General features: G+C 41.0%; 5 protein-coding genes across 5 annotated transcripts; 3 read left to right on the top strand and 2 right to left on the bottom strand.

Moving 5' to 3' along the window:
* The first annotated feature begins 10987 nt into the window (after positions 1 to 10987).
* On the top strand, positions 10988 to 13291 carry LOC135484416 (uncharacterized). The gene is made up of 3 exons (XM_064765841.1): positions 10988 to 11110; positions 11524 to 11758; positions 12005 to 13291. Exons 1-3 carry the CDS (start codon positions 11045 to 11047, stop codon positions 12949 to 12951), a joined length of 1248 nt encoding a protein of 415 aa, XP_064621911.1. The 5' UTR covers positions 10988 to 11044; the 3' UTR covers positions 12952 to 13291.
* A 1300-nt stretch (positions 13292 to 14591) lies between these two features.
* LOC135484880 (FMRFamide receptor-like) lies at positions 14592 to 15755 on the bottom strand. The gene has a single exon (XM_064766576.1). It carries the CDS (start codon positions 15753 to 15755, stop codon positions 14592 to 14594), a length of 1164 nt encoding a protein of 387 aa, XP_064622646.1.
* Positions 15756 to 17693: 1938 nt separating this feature from the next.
* Positions 17694 to 20615, top strand: LOC135484414 (IQ motif and ankyrin repeat domain-containing protein 1-like). Its single transcript, XM_064765838.1, has 5 exons — positions 17694 to 17910; positions 18351 to 18447; positions 18792 to 18929; positions 19306 to 19440; positions 19713 to 20615. The coding sequence occupies exons 1-5, from the start codon at positions 17766 to 17768 to the stop codon at positions 19867 to 19869; spliced, it is 672 nt and encodes a 223-aa protein (XP_064621908.1). The 5' UTR covers positions 17694 to 17765; the 3' UTR covers positions 19870 to 20615.
* A 14-nt stretch (positions 20616 to 20629) lies between these two features.
* LOC135484413 (uncharacterized) lies at positions 20630 to 22919 on the top strand. Its single transcript, XM_064765837.1, has 3 exons — positions 20630 to 20748; positions 21178 to 21394; positions 21641 to 22919. The coding sequence occupies exons 1-3, from the start codon at positions 20683 to 20685 to the stop codon at positions 22585 to 22587; spliced, it is 1230 nt and encodes a 409-aa protein (XP_064621907.1). The 5' UTR covers positions 20630 to 20682; the 3' UTR covers positions 22588 to 22919.
* Positions 22920 to 24219: 1300 nt separating this feature from the next.
* LOC135484879 (uncharacterized) lies at positions 24220 to 24678 on the bottom strand. The gene has a single exon (XM_064766575.1). It carries the CDS (start codon positions 24676 to 24678, stop codon positions 24220 to 24222), a length of 459 nt encoding a protein of 152 aa, XP_064622645.1.
* Positions 24679 to 26309: the final 1631 nt, after the last annotated feature.

Genomic DNA, 26309 nt, shown 5'->3' with positions numbered 1-26309 from the left:
ACAACAGGTTGTGGTATTTCAATAGACGATCACTTGAATCACAGTGACCCATTGATAAGGTCAATTTACAGGTTTCATGTTTACTATCAAATATTGAAGATCATGAAGAATCTAGAGATACCAATTCCAGGTGAAAGTGATTTTAATGAGACAAACAATAACATTAACCGTAGGAAACTAGGAGGGTTATTGAGTGAATTTGGTTTAAAAGACGAATATGATTTCTCGGTGTTTGAAAATAACGGTGGTTGGAGGTCATGGAGTGTACCGGATTACAACCCGGACATAACTGATCCCGGATATTACATCAATGATTCTAAAATCAATTTCTTCCTCATGCAAGTTCATGAAAATAGAATGCCACCGATGTTCAGTAAAGACTGGGATGCTGGAATGGCTAATTTCAAATATCCAGATACTTTCATCAAGGATAATGTGAAACAACACAAGAATGTATTTGATGTAATTACACAAAATGAATGTCAAACCTATCAACAATTCATGATATTTAAAACAAGAGGTTTCTCTAATCCTGGAATAGAGAGGTTGAATGACACAATAAGAACATATGTATACTGTATTCTGGGTGCTCAGGCGTTGACCAGAACACCAATAATTGGAGTACCGGGTACAGAATTGGATGCTCAGAAGGAATTTAACAAACTATTAAAGGACTCGATTAATCAACATCCTGATATTCCCACTTCAATTCAAAGATACCAAAAAGCAGTGAGTGACACTCATACAAGACTAGATTATGTAATAGCACCAGGATTGTATGTCATAGGATCAAATATGGTACTCGTTATTGGTAAGCTGGATAACTACAATAATAACATTTTAATAGCACCAAAAAATGCTAAACCCGGTAAGAATGACATTAACCACAAAAAGACCTTACCACCACCACTGATGGAAGGAAATAGTTCTAAGAAAATAAGAGTTAAGAGTAGCGTTGGTACTGTCAAGACGGACTTCGTCCTGAGAGCAGAGCTCGAGACCAGTCATACACCAAAGAGTAATGTTGATACACCAAAAACAACTGAAACCTCAAAGAATACTCCTACTACTACTAAACTTGACACCAAAGTTGAGAAGGTGGATGATACTCATGAAACAATTAAATTCATGCTTTACTCAGTTGTTGGTACATTGATTGTTTTTATGGTTAGATAAATAAGTAATTATGGCTGAAGGAGGAGAAGATTATGAAATGGATGATTACGAATCTAATTACGATCCTGATGATGATGATATTCCTGATTGGAGAAAGTTGAGAACTTTTCAAGATGATGGCACAACATACAACACAGGAGGTGGAAATCTTACTGCTGAAACTTCATTCACTACAACTCCAGAAAGAGTAAGAGGTATTGTCCCTGAATTGATGGAAAAGGAGTTTAATTACGCTGAAGTAGAGGGTAAACTTGATAAAGCATTGGGAGGATCAAACTGGAAGTATGACAAGAAAAAATTGAGTAATCTTGCACCACACATTATTTACATTGGAAACAAACTTTATTTATGGCTGAAATCAAATTATGAATTTGATTTGATAAAAGATAAACTAGGAAACGAAAATTTATTTAGCACGGCCTATCCTGATAAGAAAGGACCCATTATCAAGTTAATTCCTTTAACTAAGGATAATGGAAGCTTCTTTGCTGAAAACACTTTAAAGAATAAGTTTGGTACTAATTTTGTTGATAATTTAAAAGGTATGATTGAACCTGACCCACCAGTAAGGGAACCTAAATCTGCATCCACTCAAACAGACATATTAATTAATGAGGTAAACAGTTCAAACCAACCAATAGATAAATTAATTGATTCTAATGATGATGAACTTAAAACACTGGGTTTTACTGAATCTGCCTTGAGAGAACTTAGAGGGTTAAAACAGGCTGGTGATGATCTAGCTGCAGTAAAGAGGGATAAGGACATGCAAATAGAAAGCCTAGAAGAAGAACTTAACAGTAAAACAAGAGAATATGCTATCCTAGGAGAAGAAAATGAAGTTCTAAGAAATGACTTAATTAACTCTGGAGAAGATCATTTAGACGAAAAGGAAAATCTAATAATAAGAGAGGGAGAGCTAAGAATAAAAATTGAGGAAGTGAAAGAGGAACTGAATAGAGAACGTGCCAAGGTATTTGAATTAGACAATGACAGGGAGTCACAAACTAGAAGAATTAAACGTTTAATGTTCTAAAGAAACCAGATTCAACTATTCCTCTAAAGGACAGAATAAAGTTACTTTTTAAGACGTATAGTGTAACCATTAGCGCCATAATAACAGCTGTTGTAATGACATTTACAACTCTAGGTCTTAGTATCAGTAGTGCTTTAAGTGGTGCCACTAAATCTGTAAAACCATCTCCAGGACCAGGACCTACACCAGGACCAGAACCAACTCCTGGACCTACACCAGAACCTGGACCAAAACCATCAATACCAGATAAAGTAAAAGAAGGTCTTAAGAAGTTGGCTGAATGGTTGAAAGAACTAGCCAAGAAATCAGCTGCAGCTTTACCTGGAATAATAGGGTCTTTAGTTTCATTCTTATTGAAATCTGGGGGTGCTGCTGTTGGCTTTCTAGCTGAACATCTGATCATAGCAGTTATAGCTATTGTGAGCTCCATAATCTATGGTTTAATTGGGGGTGTTAAAGCCTTAAAATCACGTAAAAGGTCTTAGGTGACCTTCTATCAAAACAATGTTTAAAAAATAATTATTATGTAAATAGAAGTGAATAGGATGATTTCATTAAAAGACTATTTTAGTAAATGTAGCAATGAAAATCTTACTGGATTCCTTCGTCCTAGGGTTATGGATGGAAATTCTACATTCAATAAAAAAGATGACAGTGGAGAAGATGATAAGCCTACTCGAGCTATGCTCTCAAGACGAAGTCTGACTGAGACACATAAAGTTGCTAACAACTTTCTTGTGCACAGCTCTGCTGTTAATACCAAAGGTATGCCAAAAATGAAAGAGTATGACACCAGTACCATCGCCAAAGCGGAATTATGTAGAAATTGTAAAAGGTGGACCCTTTTTGAGTACCGAAAAAACTTGAATTCAGCAAGGTACGCAGCTAAAACTGTCAGGTATCAATTCTGCACCAATTGCAATTCGACTACTTACGACGATGATTTTAAAACTCTTGAGATCAATATTGACAACAAGACACGTTACTTTGACAGTATTCTAAGGAAACTTGGATGGAGGCGGCTGTCCGAATCGGCAGTTAAGTATTTAAAGGACTTTGTGGAATGGTATTTGCAGGGTTGCTTTTCAAGTTCCAGAAAATGCCTCAGTAAGCAGAGATATGAAAGTACTCTTCAGTCAGCCCTAAAAATGGGTATTGCTATTTTCCCCTCTAAATTATGTAACCAAGGGTTACATGGTGAAGCCATGCTTTTTAAATTTCACTGTGGGGAATATGACTGGTTTCTTGCATTGGAATTTATTAACAGGGCAATTGGTAAACCGCAATTAACCGATGAGAATATCACTGACCTTAGACTAGTTTACTTTGCCTTCCTAAGATTTCTGCATTACTGTGGTGTGAAGGTCACAATTAACTACAAGGTATTTTTACACCAAGCCTTTAAAACGCTGAAAATTGATTATGTAATATTTACACCTTTTTTAACCAACAAGGAGCGAGTTAATGATTTGGAGAGATTATGGTATGATTTCACTCAAAGTATTTTCTTCCAAAATTACAAATTTGAGAAGGTATATGACCAGGATATTGACAAGCAGTTTGACGTTTTACTGAGTGCCAGTGCAGGTAGAGACAATAACTGCATCAGTAGTATTAAGTTTACACCAGCCGGACTTTGTCCTGAGAGCATAGCTCGAGCTAGTGTTAAGATGCAATAAAGTTGTGAAAACAGCATTTTGCACTTAACAGTCATTTTTCCATAATTTTAAATGAATAATCAGCAAATGAACAGTCAGACATCTGCAGTGATTGAACAGCAAATGAAAAATATTGGTGTTATCATTCCAAACCCAGTTCAGAACACTGGTAGTTACCAACAGAACACTGGTAGTTACAAACAGAACAGAACTAACTTTCAACAGAACTGCTCTACAAATCAACAAGTTTCAAACAAGCAGTTGAATAGTTCAAATTTAGTTACTCCTAGTCAGGGAATAGTTAATCCCAGTCAGGGAATAGTCAATTCTAGTTGGCAACTAGGCTCAACTAGCAATCAACTAGGCTCAACTAGCAATCAACAAAATTTGAACTATTTGACTGATAGTGGCCTTAAAGCCAAACAAGACTTAGAGATTCTAGTTGCAACTGGTAAAAGCAAGGATTTCCTTAATAAACAAATAACTTTTAATGACTTAGATAATATGACTGAAAAAGAAATCTTAAAACACCATAGAATGTATGAAACAAAGATGGCTGCCAGACTTAATGATTCTTTGGGTAAGATAGTACTTAAAGCTTACACTAAATTATCAAGGTGGTTATTACCAATAGATGATGAAGATGATCTTTACCATGATCTTAGAAATGATTATTTGATAACTAACGAGTTGGATAAATGGCTTGGATGGTTGAGTTTGAGAATGGGTGCACTAACTGCACTTGCCTCAACAACACTTATTACTTTAGGTCATTGTCATGAGGAATCATCAATGAATACACCAAATATGAATACACCAAATATGAATACACCAAATATGACTGTCTCTGAATGTGACAAACCAATAGATGAAAGTCTAGATATCACAGGTAGTGATGATAAAGAAGACTAAATTAACCTGGTTATGAGAACTGAGTTCCAATTAATTTGAGCAAGATAAATGGAACTTGAAACTGTAACTGATACTACTAAAGTTTCAGTGTCTAAGAAACCTCGATCAGAGAAACAATTAGCATGGTCTAGAGAACTGGGTAGAAGATCTCAGGAATTTAAGAGGATAAAAAAGGATAAGACGACATTTAAAGTACAGTACTCCTCACCAAACAACAGAGTTGTGGAAAAGGAGGAAGAAGAAGTAGAGGAAGAAGAACCACAATCTCAAAATACTGATGTATCACTGCGTGAATCTAGTAGTAATACTTATGTCTATGTAGGTTTAGGTGCAATTATTTTAGCATCATTTATCATGTTTAAGAAACTTCCTAAAAAAGTAAGTAAAGAGCAGCGATCAGGCTTGAATCGAGCTATGCTCTCAGGACAAAGTCCGAATGAAGCAGTCATGAAGGGATCAATTAGCCCTCTTGTTAAACCTGTAGTTAAAGAGAATAAATGTACTATTCCTTTAATGGAATGATCTCATCAGGTGGTCAGACTTCGTCCTGAGAGCAGAGCTCGAGTCCGAGGTGCTTGTCTTCACCACAAGAGTTACATGACGTAACATCTATTTTAAAATGCGTTTCCAAAGTGAATGCATGAGGACAACCTATTTGTGTCGTATATGACTGGAAACGCCCGATTCCCGTGAATAAGGACAATCACAATGTATTACATTACCAAAACAAAAATGTGTCGGAAGGAACTATATGGATGGTCCCATCGCACCCCCCCCCCTCCAGCAGTATGACACAGAAGGGCTAGTTGACTGTCCACCGGGGGGGGTTTGGGGGGAGCTTCCCCCCAACGCACTGGTAAAAACCTATGTCGACGGAGGGGGGTTTGGGGGGTGTCCCCCCATTGTAACAGCTGTAGTTGTTAGAGCTTGCACTTAACATATGCTCGTAGGGGGGTTCGGGGGAGCTCCCCCGACCTAAAGGGGGGCTCACTAAGTCCTTGACTTTACATATTAGTCTATTGACAGTTGAAATGTGGATTTGCTGTCATATCCAAGGATATCGAGTGTGGTACTGACGCTTCATACCCCAATGACAAAAGTGTGATCCCCTTGAAACAATGTAAGAAGGACGTGCACTCCCATTTGATGCGTTGGATGTCCTCCAGGAAAGCCAGTCAAGTCAAAAGTGAATGGGAGCTCATAGCACTTCGTGCTGGCGTGTTTGATATGAGTTCTCCAGTTCTGGACACCACAATATGCCCGAACCACCGATACAAGTTGAGTTTATCATGGAATCAGCAAAGGAGATCCCAGCACCCACTTCATCAACCCTCTAAAACAAGTCGGAAGCCCAGAAAAGATGGTGGTTCAGTTCATCGAGTGATGTCTCGGGAAATATACATCAAGTGGGGAGTTTTTGTCCTAGTTGGCTCAGGTAAGGGATCAGTCTCAAAATCACTGAAGTAGAAAAGAAGCAGTAGGCCTGTAATGATACCCACTCTGACTAAACCTCACTTTGGTGCAAAACCAACTGAGTGATAACGATTTACCACTTCACTTGTGTTCTTCCTAGAAAGTTGATTGGAGCCTTGGCTTGATGATCAGGAAGTCCCAGTTATGATTCCCTGCCAGTGCCACTGGAGGTGATGCTTCACTGCCGTACAAAATCAGCATGGCCGGTCGCATTATCAAAACAAGTCTATCATCATCATCATGTCCTCACACTATTATATTGCACATCATATTATCATTACCCCCATAATCTGGTGCCTTAACAGCTCTGTGTAAAGGATGTGAGGCTAAACATCGAGTATCTGTGGCAAATGTAGAACCAGAAGTAGAACCAGCACCCATGGATACAGAGGTGAGTTGAATGAAAAAAAAGGGGAGAAGATTCGGGGCAAGCCAAAGTGAATATTGGTTAATTCTGCCTGCAGCGACTGACTTACATGTAAGAAGGTCACTGATGAGAAAGGAGGGACTAAGCTGAAAACCTTGATGCCATTCTGGCTCCCATCTCCTTGGCAATGAGGGATTCTAAGCCAAACCTGATTCTCCATCAATATCTTTTTTCAGTCCGCTGTTGCCTCTTCCTCTGTTCAACCAGCCGACGCCTTAGAAAACCCAGCAGACGGGACAGAAGGGCAAATTTGATGGGTAATATTGTTGCAACAGTATCACAAGGACTGCTGGTCAAGCACTCTTGAGCTGGGAGAGAGAAATGATAAGAGGGTGGAGACAGATTTTCTGAAATGTTGGTCTTTGAGTCATGACTGGGCAGAATTAGCCCAGTGAAAGTTGTCAGCTACACATCAAGAATTCTTGATTTAGAATGAAAGGGTACGACTTTATTGGATGTACATTCATCAGGCTTGACCTGAGATTTTCCATGCCATTGATTGCAAATGCATTGTTCGCATTCTACAATACATCTCTCTTTTTCTAAAAAAAATACATGGTGAATTTCCTAAAACTGTTACATGCTGTGTTTTTGTCTCCCTTGACTAACATAACCTGCAATATGAAGGACATCCAGATTTGATGTTCTAGTATATCTAGCGGATGGTTCATCAGGTAAAATGCGGGGCTTTGTTAAAAAATGATTTTATAGCGATATCTTGGGATAAATTTGAACTTTGGCTTTCAGTAAACAATTGTAAATGCCAAGATAGATTTTTAATGTCAGTATACTTAGTAGCGCTAATGTCAGTTTTGAACAACCAAGGCTGCTACTGGAAAGTGGGACTCTCTCCTGATACTATCCTGCACTTGGGCCTGACATGTAGTACCGTAAATGAGGTTTTACTAGTATTGGTCCCTCCCTAGTAGTGGTTAGTAGTGGTTTGGCTATTGTCTGCAAAATAGCCTTTTTTCTATGTATCATTATATTAGCTTGTAAATAAATCACCCATTTGTAAAAAAAAGTGTCCCTGCTTCTTAAGTGGCAGCACTGTCCTCTGCAGACAGGTACAAGTGTAGCATGTGGAAAGTTGTGATCTCTCCTAAGGGACTGGACAGTACCGTAACTCAGTTCATGAAAAACTTCTCCATTCCAGTACATGTATATGTACAATTTAGCCAATGCTAGAGCAACTCCAGGAGAACATTTCACCGCCAACCAAGGAGCTAAAGACTTCCAATAGCAATACTCTGACGGTGCAGCCAACTGCAGGGTTGTCCTCATCAAACAGTAATTACAGTAGGAACTGCACCTTTAGTCAATTGGCTCCTTAGCAATGGAAGGTGTTACTAGTATGTGAAATGAGCACTTCTGCAAGGTTCTTAGGAACAGGATGATCCCTGCATGGGTTGATAAAGATGTATTAGTAGGTCATACCACATGCCCTTCAGGTGCCTTAGCCATGGGGGGGGGTCCAACCCTTACAACATGCTCTGGCAGCATGACACAGGCTAATGAATGGGTCAACATTAGCATCCTCACCAACAGGGGGGTTTCTTTAGGTTTTCGGACTGTAAGAAGGCCTACATGTAGCTTATTCAATTACGTTGCCATCAGGTAGGCCAAGGCCGAAATGTTATTTGAAATTCAAATCAGCATTTCAGGACCTATGGGGCCCAATTCCCCAAAGGGCTTTCATCAAGGCCAAATTTGTAGTGATGAGCTTGTTCTTTTTTGGGGGGAAAAATGCAAGTGGAGTTATTTACCGGTAGGCCTACTTAAAATAGGTTAGTAGGCCTAGGCATGGGGGGGGGGGGGGGGTGATCATGGTGGTTGACAGTAACTACTAATCCTCATGGCCAGCACCAAGCATAAATTATGTGTTCATTATGCATTTATTTTATAATTCATCAAGTGTACACAAGGTGGCAGCACTAGCCAATGAGTGTCATTTTGGTGGAAAATAACACTTTTTCCTTGGTTTATCCTTGGAAAACAGTAAAAGCGGCCGGAAATTTTATTTCTGATTTTGAAAGTAGGTATCATTACCTTTATCATGTGCAAGCCACAGCATTCAAAGACCTGCAGTGTTGGAGATATGAGCGTCGATAGAGAGCTCTTCCTAAGCACTGCCCCTAGGTATGCATAATTACTAGGCCTAGCACGACCAAAGTATGAAGTGTTACTCAATGACCTGTTGCAGAATGGAAGATCACATCAAATACTTCCATCATACAAAGGGGGAAAATCCAGCTATTTTTTTTAGTCTCTGCAGGAGTGCCCAACATTGACCCAAAAATACACAAAAAATAGGGGGAAAAAAGCTAAAACAAGCCCCCTAACTAGGCCTGCCCCTAACTCGGTTGCTAGTGATTTTTGAGAGTCATCAATTGCTGTGTAATGATGTCTTAGTGGAAGGATCTTGCATACCTAATCTCGTTAAAAACGGTTGACCCCCACCTTGCCACCCTCTGCATGGTGGTATCATGGACTGACACTTAACTATTCCCTGACTAGGAGTAACTAAATTTGAACTATTCAACTGCTTGTTTGAAACTTGTTGATTTGTAGAGCAGTTCTGTTGAAAGTTAGTTCTGTTCTGTTGGTAACTACCAGTGTTCTGTTGGTAACTACCAGTGTTCTGAACTGGGTTTGGAATGATAACACCAATATTTTTCATTTGCTGTTCAATCACTGCAGATGTCTGACTGTTCATTTGCTGATTATTCATTTAAAATTATGGAAAAATGACTGTTAAGTGCAAAATGCTGTTTTCACAACTTTATTGCATCTTAACACTAGCTCGAGCTATGCTCTCAGGACAAAGTCCGGCTGGTGTAAACTTAATACTACTGATGCAGTTATTGTCTCTACCTGCACTGGCACTCAGTAAAACGTCAAACTGCTTGCATCTACATAGTCAGACACAAATAGTAATAATAATCCTTTAATAGACATTCTTGGAAAGTTGATGTTCTCATTAATTAGTGTTTCATTAGCAGTAACATTGACTGTCTTAAAATGGTCTACCCAATCATAAAATATTGAGAATCCAGAATTGTACTTGTTACTCAATTGACTAGCAATCATTTTGTTGGTTACGGTGTCATATTCAAAACAAATATTCTCTAGTTTGTAGCCCATACTTGCTGTGGTTGCGGTAACTATGATCTCTTCCTTTGGTGCTAATGTGATTTCAATGATAACATCTTCTTGAATTGGAAACTTGTAAAATGGAGCATGATTTTGGAATAGTTCAAAATCTAACGGTATTTTGTACTTCTTGTCAAACACTTTCTTTAATGTCTTTTCATTAGCTGTTTCTCCAGTGACATCAGCTTCAGCGACTCCTGATCTTAATTCTCTAAGATTTTTTGACTGAATACCCTGAAAAACTCTATCTTTTCTTTCCTCCTCTGTCTTGAATGTAGAATAATGACTGTATTCGTCAAGGTCAAATATCTGCTCTGTTCCCCACTTAACCACCATCTTTGAGATTAGGTTTCTACCAAGATTATTTACAACACTATTTTTAGAATCACCAGAAATGGTTACATCAGCAGACAGATAAAGAGATTTAGGTACAAAGAATGTATTCTCTCGCAATGCCGGTATTCTAACATACAGTGTTTCTTTGGGATTTGCAGATGAGGGGTTATGAGTGATGATATGATGCTGCCTCTCAGCTTTCAAACCAAGTGGAATCTTATGTGCCCTTTCGGTATTTAATAAGTAACCTGTCGCCATTTCTATTTATTTACTAGTAAAATTATGTTACATTTTCCAGGCAAAATTAAGGCCTCTAAAAACCAATGTGTCACACAGCGCTTAAATCTGGTGAAAGATATTTCATCAGAATAACATTTGCCTTTAAACCATAGTGATATTCAGTTGTACAATGGCCATATCAGATGTTGCAGTCATTAATTATTTGTGCTTGCAAATTACAATGGCCATATCAGATGTTGCAGTCATTAATTATTTTTGCTTGCCAAAGACATGAAAAGGCCTATTGTGTCTTAATGCGTTTATCCGACAGAATTTTCGAAAATATTTTCGAATTTCTCGAAATTCTGTCGGATAAACGCATAAACGAACAATAGACCTTTGTAATACTTTGGGACGTGAGTATTGTTTGGTCAGCATATGTTACCATGTACATGCAGACTCTGTCAACAATATTTTCAATAGATTCAAGCAACAATGATTAATCACTGTTGTGTATTGTTTAATACATGTAATGGTTTGGGATACGACCATTGTTTTGGTCAGCATATGTTACCATATGTATTGCAGGATATGACTCTGTCCACAATTTTCGATTCAAGCATCATCAGTGATTCAACAGTCTTGACTGGCAAAATGGCGAGAATAGGCGTACAATGTGTCGCTCTGTTTTTGGTGGGATTTGCAGGGATCAAAGCACAGGTAAGTCACCACCAACCTGCCGATAAATTTTTACCTATGTTGACGATTTCCTTTAGGCAACATTCTTGTTGGAAACCGCGAATCGAATGAAGACGCTGAGTAGGCGAATACCACCACACTGATTGGTTGGTTTCATCGATGTTGCTATTTAATTACGCCCCAAAGAAAGTACAGCCCGGTGGCGTTGTTGAACATTTTACATCGAGGTACACACAGGCAAAAGGTTCCGTCATAGAATCTATAACGGAGGTAAATCATCATCATATATCGACACTTTAAGCTTGTTCTGTACCGGGCATGCTCGTAGTTGTGCCAACCTCGTGGTAAAGGAGCGATTATCTGCTGCAGTTTATCGAAGATTCACGACAATCCCCAAGAAGAAGCTGCTGTCAAAAGCTTCAATTTCTCTTCAGAATCAGACTACTTGTCAAAATGCGACTGTACAACAAGCCATCTTGAGTCACATCAAAGATGTCTTCATCAGTGGGATGGAGAAGCGTATAGCCAGTCCAATAGTAAAGATGGCACTGTCTGTCAATGTCATCCCCATAGACAGCATCCCCATAGACAGCATCCCGAGGGTGAAGATGAACTGGTTCATTACTGATCCTATCAATTTTCCAAATGCATCAAGATTCCCAGCAGAAGGTAAGGGCTCAGACATTTCACCCGAGAGGGTAAGAAACCCCAATTTTCGAATCGCGGGCTACTTCGCTCTTTACCTTCGCCTATCATGGCAAGGACATGTCCGCCGTTGCTCGACTTGAAGCGTCCCGCCAAGGGTGGGAATTACATAAAAAGTCCTGAAATCACGTACTAGAACTCCAAGCGTCTTCAAACGGGAATCGAAGGATCAAGTACTCATTTGTGTTTTTGCAATTTATTTAATTTCAGCTTATCCTGGTGTCACAGTGGACCCGATCCTCTATATTGCCCCGGGTCGTGACCAGAGGGAACGAGGTGGCTTCTACACTCTAAAGTCGTCCATCACCTTCACTGATCGCACCATCGTAGACAGCTACATTCTCGATTTTGAATTCCATGCCCTGAATCCCTGCTTCGATGTCAAGTTCACATTGCACAACGTTGTGAGACTGAGCATGCCTGACCTAGGCGGGTTAAGGATGATACCAGCAGGGCCTCGCATTCACACTCTAAGCAACAGAGTTTATAAGCGGAATATGTTTATGTCGCAGACCTTCAACATGACCTTGGAATATCTGGAGGAGGATCAGTCGGGGAATAGAGCGGAGCTACGGAAGGAGTCATCGAGATTGTTCTGTGTGAAAGCTCCTTTCGACCCATCCAGTGAGTCTTATGTGGTCGGGGACCGAAGAACCTCATTCAGTTTGACAGATTACAGCTATCAAGTGAGCGATATGTGTTCCACATTCAACAGCAATAAGGACGCCACAGCCCTGTTTCAGAACCATATCCTCCTGTTTGCCAAGGGAACCGGCCCGACTCCCTTCACGATTACGATGACCACGTCAACAGAGATTGTAACTGCTCTTGAGAACTTGTCGCCATCCATCTACGTCAGGCTGGGGAACAGTAACCGAACCGATATTGCAACAGACGGGACAGACCAGGCGCCAATCAGTGGTAAGAGGTCGTACGAGGTATTGGTGATTGGCTACCCGACACCGACTGTAAGCATCGCCACTCCACGAGGTCAATTTCTGTTGAAGACTTACATAAATGGTCGAAGCTACCATCGTGCCTTTCTGCTCCTACCTGATGTGAATATGCGGGACCAGGGTGTCTACCATATCAAGGCGAAAAATACAGGAGGATTGGCGGAATTCACTTTTAATGTTCAGGTGATGAATACACAATAAGTCGACATTCGTCAATTTTTCTTCAGTGTGCTGGTAGTCATCAGGGCAACACCCAATTCGAAAATTGGTGTTATCTGAATTTCAATATGGCTGTCAAGGCAGCCATCTTGTATTTAGTCTCAAAGCTGTGTCGGAGTGAGAGTCGGAAATTCATCCTTACCACTCTATCTCACCTTGAGCGACAACGAGCTGAGAACCAATGCTCGCTTGGCAATGCTGTATAATTTTCATTTTGGAGTGTTACGAATTGGCTCGAGTATGTGTATTATGATCGACATTATATGGATTTCAATTGAAATATACGAATAAAAGAGAGTAGTTAACTCGAAATATTTCCTCACATGCTTTATTTTGATGACGTGATATACATACATGTACTAATATTTACAATACTAGTAAAAACGTTCTCAAATCATAGCAAGGAGCTATATTGATTAGTCAAACCTGGTAGTCCGAATACCTGAATACTCGACTCTCCAAGGACCCCCAAGCGTAAATACTTGTAAAAGAAGTTTGATAATTAAAATGGTCGCCCTTGGCGGGAGATGATGGTACTTGAAACCCGAGCAAGGCCGCGACGAGGAACCGTCCAACCAAGAACATTTATATTAGTCAAGCCCTCAGGTGTGCCGATCGATATCATGATTGATGTCAAGAACGTCGTCGAAAAGGGTATTGAGACTTCTGTTCGGATCTAAATATCGAGTAATTCCTATCTTGTTAAAAATCAAACGACGGGTAGCATCAGCAAGCCGAATGTCATTGAATATCTTGATCATTCGGTAATACAGTACATTCTAAATGAACCATTTTAGGCACTTAGAACGAGTTGCGGTGTCATTACTAACATACAGACGAATGAAAGACGGCTCCTGCCATGCAATCGCCTATACCGGTTACGACATATAATGAAAGGCTAAACTATAAATGGCGATGAGTCCATTGGTTTGGAGTGGAGTCTCGGAACGAAGGAGTTGGAGCTGCAATGCACCGATCTGTGCACGGTATAGGTGTGCAATTGCTAATCGATCCAATTTTACTCCCTGCATCCAGTTAACTTGCATTCGAGTACAACGGCGAATCGCTCAGTAAGCGCGGCGGGCGTATGGGAGCATGATCAGTGGACGATCGCGTCTTTCCTTTTCGAATGTCGTCCCCCGGGCGAGTCGAGCGCTCGAGATAAAAAGTCGAGTTCTGGAGATAATACCAAAAGCAAAAAAATGGTCTGATATCCTTTACCAGCCACCGTTCGATACTACAGGGAACCGTATGTTAGGCGTCCATGACTACAAGCCTCAATCATGCAGTCAAGGACTTCTACCCTATACGGTTATACCCCGTTGCGCCATTCGTAGCACATTTGTGATAAGAGAGAATAGCTAGCATGAGTCCCGTCACCATTGTGACAATTACCAATTTATTATGATATTAGTATCACCAAGAATTCTTGGTATCAAGAAATTAATCAAAAATAAGAGCAACGATAAACCACAGCTTATCACGTCCAACAAAAAAGTTGCACCCGATATGGAAATTACATCATGAAGATAAAACAATTTAAAAATATTCGACTGTACATAGTTGTCGACGCTGCTATCGCAGAAAATATGTACATGCTCATTCTTCATACTGAGAAATCTCTATATCCTTCTTTCCTCGTTCATTATGGAGTTTCCGTTTTGTGGCATCTGCGAGCCCGATTTTGTTCCATTTGGGGCATTAGAAGAGACCGTTGACACCGATGCCGGGCCAGACATAGAAGGCTTAGCACAACCAAGCAGGCACAGGACCTGACGACGGAACTTCTCCCCAGCTAGACAGTAAATGAAAAAGTTGATGAACGAGTTTGTAGCCGACAATACATAACACAACCTCGATGCAATGTCTGCGGCTGCTGATGGTGGTACCCCAGGATTCGATTTTACTTCAATCAACAGAGCAGCGTTGGCTACAAGTGAAGGAAACTCCAAAACAATGAACGCGGTTACCACCCCGACGATCTTTTCAGTGATCTTGTCCCCTTTCTTTCCCTTGCCTTGTGCCATGTCACCACGCGCTGCCTTGGCTCGCCGTAACGTCAGAATGAGTTTGGTGTTCATGACAACCAGCAACGTTAGCGGAATTACAAAGATAAAGACAAAGTAAAAAGCTGTAATGTACACTTCAGAAAACAGTGCGTCAAAGGCCAGGTAAGGGACAGTTTTTGGTCTCTCGTAGCCAAAGTATGGATCGTACACGTAAATCGGCCAATGATAATACCACAACTTTGGCAAATTGTACATTATCGAGAAAATTATAACAATTAGTAGGCCAATCACCGCATTCCTGTATGAACACCAAGTGACTGCTTTAAACGGCAGACAAACGGCCACAGTTCGTTCCGCTGTCATGTAGACCACGATGTAGATCGAAATGGTCTTGCTCAGCCAAAGACCAAAGCCAGTGAAGTTTCTAGCAAGCATTTGGAAGTCGTACCCTTCTTTGAATGCTAACGTAAAATCATAGACGGTCGGGACAACAAAATATACGTGTACGATGAAAAACAACAGAACAAAATTGTCTGCTATTGCCAAAGCTTGCATGAGAAAATTTGAGGAACTTCGGTGCTTTTCCTTAAACATTACCACGAAGGAAAGTGTATTCCCGAAGAATCCAAAGATACATATCGAGAGAAGAACCGGACACAGGCCAACAAAGGCGGCAATGTTCTTGCCTTCTGATTGTGGCATGAACCGCGCCCGATGAAGTGGTTTGAGTAGTGCAACGGTCGTCGTTATATTGTCATCGAAGCTTGTTTCCGCCATTTTCAATCGAATGTCCTGGAAAGTAGAGAGAAATGTGATTAGAAAAGGGTTACATTCATTTTACCGTTTGCATGTATCATGCTATACCTACCATGTTTGTAGATGATATGGCGTATGCAGTTTACCAAAAAGACAAGACATTAACACCAAACACATTTTGCTCAGACCAATCCGGTATATGCCTTGTAAAATCATACGCATAACACCTTAATTCATCCATGGCATATATATTACTGATCACAAATACAAATATACCGTCAGGTTGTTTATTCTAACCGAATGCTTTTTCCTACTTCAGATTTCCAAATCGCCATATCCAATAATTACACTAAAAGCATGTTTCAATCAAGAGTCTATTAATTTCTTGTTATTTTTCCTATTTTCTTTACCGATTATTGGCAAGGCATTTAACTATTTGATTCGATTCGTTAACTAATTCATTTTACATTTAATTGCCTTCAATGATAATGGCAAATAGACCAAATGAATCTCATATTGAAGATGACCTTACACTGCATATGGGACACCCTGTAATGTCGGTGCTCATCGAGCTTTAACTCATACTCGATCAGCACTTTTTTTCACTCACTCGGCAAATCCATGAAATGGCCGTCTTCCGATATTTTCGAAAATATGACTAACCCACATGCCGAATCTCATCTTGAGGATCTTTTCACTTACCGTTACATGTATATCTTATTTCGCGATCCACGGGAACGCCAGGTCTGTAACACGATCCCATTCCTATCGGGTTATGGCCGAATTGAAGTTGACATGCTTCTACTAACTTCATTGCCTCATTTCCATTTGCTGTGAGAAAGATAAGGACTGAGGAACAATGTATTTTTTGCAACTGTCACTGACTTATATTGAACGCTGAGTTGAAATAATCAAAGATGGTTATGGTAATCCCTCGCCGACATCCCATCCGAATTCCGAAAAAAATCATAATCCAGCTGCGCCGAAATCGGTAGTGATATCACCTATAATAAGTTACTCAAGGCCAACCAGATGCAAAGTTAGCTTCACATGATTCAACTTCGAATTATACATGGAAAACGAGTATCACTTGTACATGTGCATATTCATCAAATTCGATGCTGTACGTAAGAGATACATGTAGCCTTTTCGACACTCAGATACATGTAACCTCGTTCATTAACTAAAAAATGTTATGTGTACATCAGAATGCCATTGTTTTTCATACAATGTAGCATATTGATGCATTTTAATTGAATGTCACTTGTAACCAGTTTTACCAATAAACAACAATATACATGTAAGTCGTTAATAATTGATGCCGTATTGTTTTATTCATTTATTAAAACGTCGGTCATGTAGAGATCTAGAAATAGTATTTTCTAGAAATCTTCTTTTATCCGAAAATTGCAATATATCCGCTGTTAGTAATAAGCTAAAAGATCTTTCTAACTGCTCTATGGGGAATCAGTATTCGCAACAATCTGTTCCATTTGATCGCCAAATTTGGTGTTATTTTGATCAATATATCGTTACTTCTCTTAACGCATGTGCTTGGTTTTGGGTTGTCTAGTTTCTATCGTCGATATGTAGGAGGCCAGTAAGGAATATTTGACATTCGTTTGTTGCATTTGTTCATCACCACTGGATCTTTGTTGACAGTGTTACCCATTTCACAATCGAGTGAGCTTACAAGGCTATGCCATCTAGGCGTTCGATCGATAGTTAACGTATTGAGGCACCAATAGCCTTTAAGGGTAGTAGCTGGGTCAACCATAGTACGGGGTATAGATTGCTGACGAATGTGTTACTTTGTGTTATTTGCGCTCGGTAATCCTTGCTTTACCAACAGCGATAGCAAACAGGCCTTATATTGGCACAGTTCATGCATGGTATTCATACAAAAAGCTTTTTTCATACTAAGTCTAATAATTCTGTAATTGCTTATTAGTGGCATGAGGTAAAGGTTTTGCATTGATATTCTCAACCAGTGACATTTTAAGAGACACAGGGGACAGAGGAACAAACGATATGCCACCCAAACCAGCTCCAGCGAAAGGCGCCACTGCCAAGAAGGCTGCTCCGGCCAAGGTTCCTGCTGCTAAACCAGTAGCGAAGAAGGCAGCTCCTGCGAAGGCAGCTCCTGCAAAGGCACCCGCTGCAGCACCAAAACAAGGTATGCTAAACATATTTCTCAAGATGTAGGCCTGTCAATAAACTTGGAAACCACAAACAACCGATATGGTAAGGGCGTCCAGACGCCGTGACGTACAGGAGGTTCAACAGAGTGTCGTAGCGACACGAGATGCATGTAGCCTACGTACGCAGACATAGTCGCTGTAAACCAAACGAAGAGAGGAAACAAATCTTCTGTGTTCAAACGAGATGAGTGATGTCGATTCCTTTTCCCAAGGATTGTCAGACCTCATCGTGACACAGAAACAAGTAAGGCGAATGTCACCACCATGATGAGTAAAGAACGTCAAAAAGAGTAAAAGCGAAAGCAGAATCATTGCCCATTGATATTCGGCCTCCAAGTCCACACGAGCTGTTGCAAGTGTTGGTATTCCATCAAATTGATGAGGTACTTATTTTGGTCCTGTCTTATATTTTCAGAGAAACCCAAGGAATCATTGGTAATGATGGGAGTTGAGATTGGACTAAAAGCACTTGCTAACACTCTTGATAGTGACGAATTGAAATCTTCGGGACGGTAAGTCCTCCTGTTTTTTGTGTTCTTCCCGGACACATCCCTTCAGGACCCTCGCTGACCAACCAACATGCTGCCTATCGTCCTGTTGCTTTGGTGGTTTCTCTTCCAAACTGACCAGTTTTGCGACCCCTACGAACGACAAATTACAATTACAGTCTGCGAAGGTCTGTCGTCCAAAGTCCTGTGCATAAATCGTCTACTAAACTAAGTTGTAGCCTACTGTACGAGGAATTTGAGATATGAAAAAACGTCGTCAATAAAGTATATTGAAATACTTCATACAATGATACAAATGTAAGTGAGTTTTGGCTGAGTATGATTCAATTTTTGATGCTTACTTCCAGGTGGCCACTCATCATCGACCAATCTGGTAACGCCGTCACTTTCCTAAAGTACCGCGACACAAATGTGCTGTTCGCGGCAGCACCCGCCTTGGACATGCAGGGACCTCCTATCAGAAGAGCTGTAATGGGCTCTATCAGGTATGTGGATCATCCGGTAAAAGAACTGCTTAAATTCTGCATGCCATCGCATCTTGTGTGGAAACTGGATCTGAACTTCGGAAAATCATTGCTATCCCTTCGCTCAATCTTGATATCATCAGCAGTTCTAGCCTGTCATAAACTATTACTTATGACATTTTTTCTGGTTCTAGGGCCTACATGTATATATATGGAGGAAGGTCAAGTTCATGGGGTAAATCCACACTCCAGACACTGTCCAAACAAACTTACTTACAGTTACAATCTCTTTAACTGCAGAGACGCAATCGTCGATACTTCGGTTTCCTTTGATGAAACTTGCTATGCAAGTTGGCGCATTTTTTGACACGTATCCTTCTCATCGTTCTCTTCCCAGGTTTGGCAAACCATTGGTTATCAATATGGAGGAGAGCGATGACTTCGATAAATTGACGCAAGACTTTGATAAGGTGCTTGTGGTCAAGGATCTGATGGCTAAAATCATGGATAGGAGTATTCTCAAGGATGAAAAGTAAGCTTTACTTCCGAATAACTCTATTTTCGACCAAAAAGGCAGTTTCTAAAGCACTTTTGGGGCGACTTCCGGTCATGTTGGCCAATCAGGAACAATCCGGTTTTTTTTCTCGGAGGATGTCGGATCAGTAATTGTCCAATCACATACGGTACTTTTGTAAGACGTTAACTTTGTCCTTTCACACTCCACCAGTCCCGTTTCGCCGGGATGACACTAGTTATTTCAAATTATCTATCTATTTGATCACCATTTGTGTTCCTTGCTTTTAGCTACAAGCAACTTGTGTCGTCAGAGGATGGGGACGAGTATACTAAATGCCAGGAACGAGAATGGCGTGCTGATGACTTTAGTTTTGTTCTCGCCACCACGAAAGTTGAAGTGTCTAAGGAATTATGCGGACAGTTCTACACCATTCGCATCGTCTAGAATTAGAAGCTCCAATTAGAAGCTCCAGAGACTCAAGGCACAAAACGCAAGCTGCATAGTGTGCTAACTATTTCTGTCGAAATAGCAGAATGATCAATCCACCTGGCTACTCCGGTCCGTTCGTCCATCAACTCGTCAACCACTCCATTTATCACTAGACCTGTGTGGTTCTTCGTCATCCGCATCGTGATGAAGTAACCTTAATTTACGTGTATGTATCGCGTGGTGTTCTCTAAGTGAATAACTTTTACTGCTCTTGTTTTGATTATTCCATCACACAAATGTTTATATAATTTGATATCATACCGCTTGACCCTGTCAATTTAGATGTCATGAAGTTGTCATGTTCCCCTAATCACAGTTTGGCTCTACTATACTCTGGTTTAAATACATATACCGATGCATCCATGGTCTCTGTGAAATACAGATTGATGTGGCATTCTTTCATCAGCGTGACGTGTTCGAAAGTGCTCCCTCCCTTACCTTGATGATTTGTTCAGCTTGAATTGCTTTGTCTAATTGTCGGTCTTTTTTCAGTTTTGCTTGCAACAATTGGAATTAAACAAGTACTTCAAATATTTGGTCCGTGGTTGTAAATTTCTTCTGCAAATATGGGAAGAAAGGTCAATATTGTCGATTCAACAGGTTGAGGCTAAGTCCTGACCAAATTGAAACAAGCTATGATACAGGCCTCATCGCTCGCTTCATGAACACCAATGTAAATATGCCATTAATTGTAGTAAATAAAGAGAAAAACGTCGAGTTTGACCTGTAAGCGTCATCATCAGTGATTCAACAGTCTTGACTGGCAAAATGGCGAGAATAGGCGTACAATGTGTCGCTCTGTTTTTGGTGGGATTTGCAGGGATCAAAGCACAGGTAAGTCACAACCAACCTGCCGCAAAATTTTACCTATGTTGATGATTTGCACCCTGAGGGAGGTTTCCTTTAGGCAACATTCTTGTTGGAAACCTCGAATCGAATGAAGACGCTGAGTAGGCGAATACCACCACACTGATTGGTTGGTTTCATCGATGTTGCTATTTAATTACGCCCCAAAGAAAGTACAGCTCGGCGGCGTTGTTGAACATTTTACATCGAGGTACACACAGGCAAAAGGTTCCGTCATAGAATCTATAACGGAAGTAAATCATCATCAGATATCGACACTAAGCTTTTTCTGTACCGGGCATGCTCGTAGTTGTGCCAACCTCGTGGTAAAGGAGCGGATTATCTGCGGCAGTTTATCGAAGATTCACGACAATCCCCAAGAAGAAGCTGCTGTCAAAAGCTTCAATTTCTCTTCAGAATCAGACTACTTGTCAAAATGCGACTGTACAACAAGCCATCTTGAGTCACATCAAAGATGCCTTCATCAGTGGGATGGAGAGGCGTATGGCCAGTCCAATAAAGATGGCACTGTCTGTCAATGGCATCCCCAAAGACAGCATCCCGAGGGTGAAGATGAACTGGTTCATTACTGATCCTATCAATTTTCCAAATGCATCAAGATTCCCAGCAGAAGGTAAGGGCTCAGACATTTCACCCGAGAGGGTAAGAAACCCCAATTTTCGAATCGCGGGCTACTTCGCTCTTTACCTTCGCCTATCATGGCAAGGACATGTCCGCCGTTGCTCGACTTGAAGCGTCCCGCCAAGGGTGGGAATTACATAAAAAGTCCTGAAATCACGTACTTGAACTCCAAGCGTCTTCAAACGGGACTCGAAGGATCAAGTACTCATTTGTGTTTTTGCAATTTATTTAATTTCAGCTTATCCTGGTGTCACAGTGGACCCGATCCTCTATATTGCCCCGGGTCGTGGCCAGAGGGAACGAGGTGGCTTCTACACTCTAAAGTCGTCCATCACCTTCACTGATCGCACCATCGTAGACAGCTACATTCTCGATTTTGAAGTCCATGCCCTGAATCCCTGCTTCGATGTCAAGTTCACATTGCACAACGTTGGGAGACTGAGCATGCCTGACCTAGGCGGGTTTAGGATGGTACCAGCAGGGCCTCGCATTCACACTCTAAGCAACAGAGTTTATAAGCGGAATATGTTTATGTCGCAGACCTTCAACATGACCTTGGAATATCTGGAGGAGGATCAGTCGGGGAATAGAGCGGAGCTACGGAAGGAGTCATCGAGATTGTTCTGTGTGAAAGCTCCTTTCGACCCATCCAGTGAGTCTAATGTGATCGGGGACCAAAGACCCTCATATAGTTTGACAGATGACAGCTATCAAGTGAGCGATATGTGTTACACATTCAACAGCAATAAGGACGCCACAGCCCTGTTTCAGAACCATATCCTCCTGTTTGACAAGGGAACCGGCCCGACTCGCTTCACGATTACGATGACCACGTCAACAGAGATTGTAACTGCTCTTGAGAACTTGTCGCCATCCATCTACGTCAGGCTTGGGAACAGTAACCGAACCGATATTGCAACAGACGGGACGGACCAGGCGCCAATCAGTGGTAAGAGGTCGTACGAGGTATTGGTGATTGGCTACCCGACACCGACTGTAAGCATCGCCACTCCACGAGGTCAAGTTCTGTTGAAGACTTACATAAATGGTCGAAGCTACCATCGTGCCTTTCTGCTCCTACCTGATGTGAATATGCGGGACCAGGGTGTCTACCATATCAAGGCGAATAATACAGGAGGATTGGCGGAATTCACTTTTAATGTTCAGGTGATGAATACACAATAAGACGACATTCGTCAATTTTTCTTCGGTGTGCTGGTAGTCATCAGGGCAACACCCAATTCGAAAATTGGTGTTATCAATATGGCTGTCAAGGCAGCCATCTTGTATTTAGTCTCAAAGCTGTATCGGAGTGAGAGTCGGAAATTCACCCTTACCACTCTATCTCACCTTGAGCGACAACGAGCTGAGAACCAATGCTCGCTTGGCAATGCTGTATAATTTTCATTTTGGAGTGTTAAGAATTGGCTCGAGTATGTGTATTATGATCGACATTATATGGATTTCAATTGAAATATACGAATAAAAGAGAGTAGTTAACTCGAAATATTTCCTCACATGCTTTATTTTGATGACGTGATATACATACATGTACTAATATTTACAATACTAGTAAAAACGTTCTCAAATCATAGCAAGGAGCTATATTGATTAGTCAAACCTGGTAGTCCGAATACCTGAATACTCGACTCTCCAAGGACCCCCAAGCGTAAATACTTGTAAAAGAAGTTTGATAATTAAAATGGTCGCCCTTGGCGGGAGATGATGGTACTTGAAACCCGAGCAAGGCCGCGACGAGGAACCGTCCAACCAAGAACATTTATATTAGTCAAGCCCTCAGGTGTGCCGATCGATATCATGATTGATGTCAAGAACGTCGTCGAAAAGGGTATTGAGACTTCTGTTCGGATCTAAATATCGAGTAATTCCTATCTTGTTAAAAATCAAACGACGGGTAGCATCAGCAAGCCGAATGTCATTGAATATCTTGATCATTCGGTAATACAGTACATTCTAAATGAACCATTTTAGGCACTTAGAACGAGTTGCGGTGTCATTACTAACATACAGACGAATGAAAGACGGCTCCTGCCATGCAATCGCCTATACCGGTTACGACATATAATGAAAGGCTAAACTATAAATGGCGATGAGTCCATTGGTTTGGAGTGGAGTCTCGGAACGAAGGAGTTGGAGCTGCAATGCACCGATCTGTGCACGGTATAGGTGTGCAATTGCTAATCGATCCAATTTTACTCCCTGCATCCAGTTAACTTGCATTCGAGTACAACGGCGAATCGCTCAGTAAGCGCGGCGGGCGTATGGGAGCATGATCAGTGGACGATCGCGTCTTTCCTTTTCGAATGTCGTCCCCCGGGCGAGTCGAGCGCTCGAGATAAAAAGTCGAGTTCTGGAGATAATACCAAAAGCAAAAAAATGGTCTGATATCCTTTACCAGCCACCGTTCGATACTACAGGGAACCGTATGTTAGGCGTCCATGACTACAAGCCTCAATCATGCAGTCAAGGACTTCTACCCTATACGGTTATACCCCGTTGCGCCATTCGTAGCACATTTGTGATAAGAGAGAATAGCTAGCATGAGTCCCGTCACCATTGTGACAATTACCAATTTATTATGATATTAGTATCACCAAGAATTCTTGGTATCAAGAAATTAATCAAAAATAAGAGCAACGATAAACCACAGCTTATCACGTCCAACAAAAAAGTTGCACCCGATATGGAAATTACATCATGAAGATAAAACAATTTAAAAATATTCGACTGTACATAGTTGTCGACGCTGCTATCGCAGAAAATATGTACATGCTCATTCTTCATACTGAGAAATCTCTATATCCTTCTTTCCTCGTTCATTATGGAGTTTCCGTTTTGTGGCATCTGCGAGCCCGATTTTGTTCCATTTGGGGCATTAGAAGAGACCGTTGACACCGATGCCGGGCCAGACATAGAAGGCTTAGCACAACCAAGCAGGCACAGGACCTGACGACGGAACTTCTCCCCAGCTAGACAGTAAATGAAAAAGTTGATGAACGAGTTTGTAGCCGACAATACATAACACAACCTCGATGCAATGTCTGCGGCTGCTGATGGTGGTACCCCAGGATTCGATTTTACTTCAATCAACAGAGCAGCGTTGGCTACAAGTGAAGGAAACTCCAAAACAATGAACGCGGTTACCACCCCGACGATCTTTTCAGTGATCTTGTCCCCTTTCTTTCCCTTGCCTTGTGCCATGTCACCACGCGCTGCCTTGGCTCGCCGTAACGTCAGAATGAGTTTGGTGTTCATGACAACCAGCAACGTTAGCGGAATTACAAAGATAAAGACAAAGTAAAAAGCTGTAATGTACACTTCAGAAAACAGTGCGTCAAAGGCCAGGTAAGGGACAGTTTTTGGTCTCTCGTAGCCAAAGTATGGATCGTACACGTAAATCGGCCAATGATAATACCACAACTTTGGCAAATTGTACATTATCGAGAAAATTATAACAATTAGTAGGCCAATCACCGCATTCCTGTATGAACACCAAGTGACTGCTTTAAACGGCAGACAAACGGCCACAGTTCGTTCCGCTGTCATGTAGACTACGATGTAGATCGAAATGGTCTTGCTCAGCCAAAGACCAAAGCCAGTGAAGTTTCTAGCAAGCATGTGGAAGTCGTACCCTTCTTTGAATGCTAACGTAAAATCATAGACGGTCGGGACAACAAAATATACGTGTACGATGAAAAACAACAGAACAAAATTGTCTGCTATTGCCAAAGCTTGCATGAGAAAATTTGAGGAACTTCGGTGCTTTTCCTTAAACATTACCACGAAGGAAAGTGTATTCCCGAAGAATCCAAAGATACATATCGAGAGAAGAACCGGACACAGGCCAACAAAGGCGGCAATGTTCTTGCCTTCTGATTGTGGCATGAACCGCGCCCGATGAAGTGGTTTGAGTAGTGCAACGGTCGTCGTTATATTGTCATCGAAGCTTGTTTCCGCCATTTTCAATCGAATGTCCTGGAAAGTAGAGAGAAATGTGATTAGCAAAGGGATACATTCACTTTACCGTTTGCATGTATCATGCTATACCTACCATGTTTGTAGATGATATGGCGTATGCAGTTTACCAAAAAGACAAGACATTAACACCAAACACATTTTGCTCAAACCAATCCGGTATATGCCTTGTAAAATCATACGCATAACACCTTAATTCATCCATGGCATATATATTACTGATCACAAATACAAATATACCGTCAGGTTGTTTATTCTAACCGAATGCTTTTTCCTACTTCAGATTTCCAAATCGCCATATCCAATAATTACACTAAAAGCATGTTTCAATCAAGAGTCTATTAATTTCTTGTTATTTTTCCTATTTTCTTTACCGATTATTGGCAAGGCATTTAACTATTTGATTCGATTCGTTAACTAATTCATTTTACATTTAATTGCCTTCAATGATAATGGCAAATAGACCAAATGAATCTCATATTGAAGATGACCTTACACTGCATATGGGACACCCTGTAATGTCGGTGCTCATCTAGCTTTAACTCATACTCTATCAGCACTTTTTTTCACTCACTCGGCAAATCCATGAAATGGCCGTCTTCCGATATTTTCGAAAATATGACTAACCCACATGCCGAATCTCATCTTGAGGATCTTTTCACTTACCGTTATATCTTATTTCGCGATCCACGGGAACGCCAGGTCTGTAACACGATCCCATTCCTATCGGGTTATGGCCGAATTGAAGTTGACATGCTTCTACTAACTTCATTGCCTCATTTCCATTTGCTGTGAGAAAGATAAGGACTGAGGAACAATGTATTTTTTGCAACTGTCACTGACTTATATTGAACGCTGAGTTGAAATAATCAAAGATGGTTATGTTAATCCCTCGCCGACATCCCATCCGA

Source organism: Lineus longissimus, chromosome 3, assembly GCF_910592395.1.
Source record: "Lineus longissimus chromosome 3, tnLinLong1.2, whole genome shotgun sequence".
In the NCBI taxonomy this organism is placed as follows: domain Eukaryota; kingdom Metazoa; phylum Nemertea; class Pilidiophora; order Heteronemertea; family Lineidae; genus Lineus; species Lineus longissimus.
Note: the sequence above shows the minus strand (reverse complement) of the source record. Positions and strands in the feature narration are given on the sequence as shown.

What these genes read in the sequence shown, in the direction of transcription:
- LOC135484416 (XM_064765841.1), top strand. Translation starts at nt 11,045, where the DNA reads ATGGCGAGAATAGGCGTACAATGTGTCGCTCTGTTTTTGGTGGGATTT. An exon ending in TTGCAGGGATCAAAGCACAG is followed by an intron (nt 11,111 to 11,523) that starts GTAAGTCACCAC and finishes ATTTCTCTTCAG; the next exon opens with AATCAGACTACTTGTCAAAA. An exon ending in ATCAAGATTCCCAGCAGAAG is followed by an intron (nt 11,759 to 12,004) that starts GTAAGGGCTCAG and finishes ATTTAATTTCAG; the next exon opens with CTTATCCTGGTGTCACAGTG.
- LOC135484880 (XM_064766576.1), bottom strand. Translation starts at nt 15,755, where the DNA reads ATGGCGGAAACAAGCTTCGATGACAATATAACGACGACCGTTGCACTA.
- LOC135484414 (XM_064765838.1), top strand. Translation starts at nt 17,766, where the DNA reads ATGCCACCCAAACCAGCTCCAGCGAAAGGCGCCACTGCCAAGAAGGCT. An exon ending in CGCTGCAGCACCAAAACAAG is followed by an intron (nt 17,911 to 18,350) that starts GTATGCTAAACA and finishes TTATATTTTCAG; the next exon opens with AGAAACCCAAGGAATCATTG. An exon ending in AGTATTCTCAAGGATGAAAA is followed by an intron (nt 19,441 to 19,712) that starts GTAAGCTTTACT and finishes CCTTGCTTTTAG; the next exon opens with CTACAAGCAACTTGTGTCGT.
- LOC135484413 (XM_064765837.1), top strand. Translation starts at nt 20,683, where the DNA reads ATGGCGAGAATAGGCGTACAATGTGTCGCTCTGTTTTTGGTGGGATTT. An exon ending in TTGCAGGGATCAAAGCACAG is followed by an intron (nt 20,749 to 21,177) that starts GTAAGTCACAAC and finishes ATTTCTCTTCAG; the next exon opens with AATCAGACTACTTGTCAAAA. An exon ending in ATCAAGATTCCCAGCAGAAG is followed by an intron (nt 21,395 to 21,640) that starts GTAAGGGCTCAG and finishes ATTTAATTTCAG; the next exon opens with CTTATCCTGGTGTCACAGTG.
- LOC135484879 (XM_064766575.1), bottom strand. Translation starts at nt 24,678, where the DNA reads ATGAACACCAAACTCATTCTGACGTTACGGCGAGCCAAGGCAGCGCGT.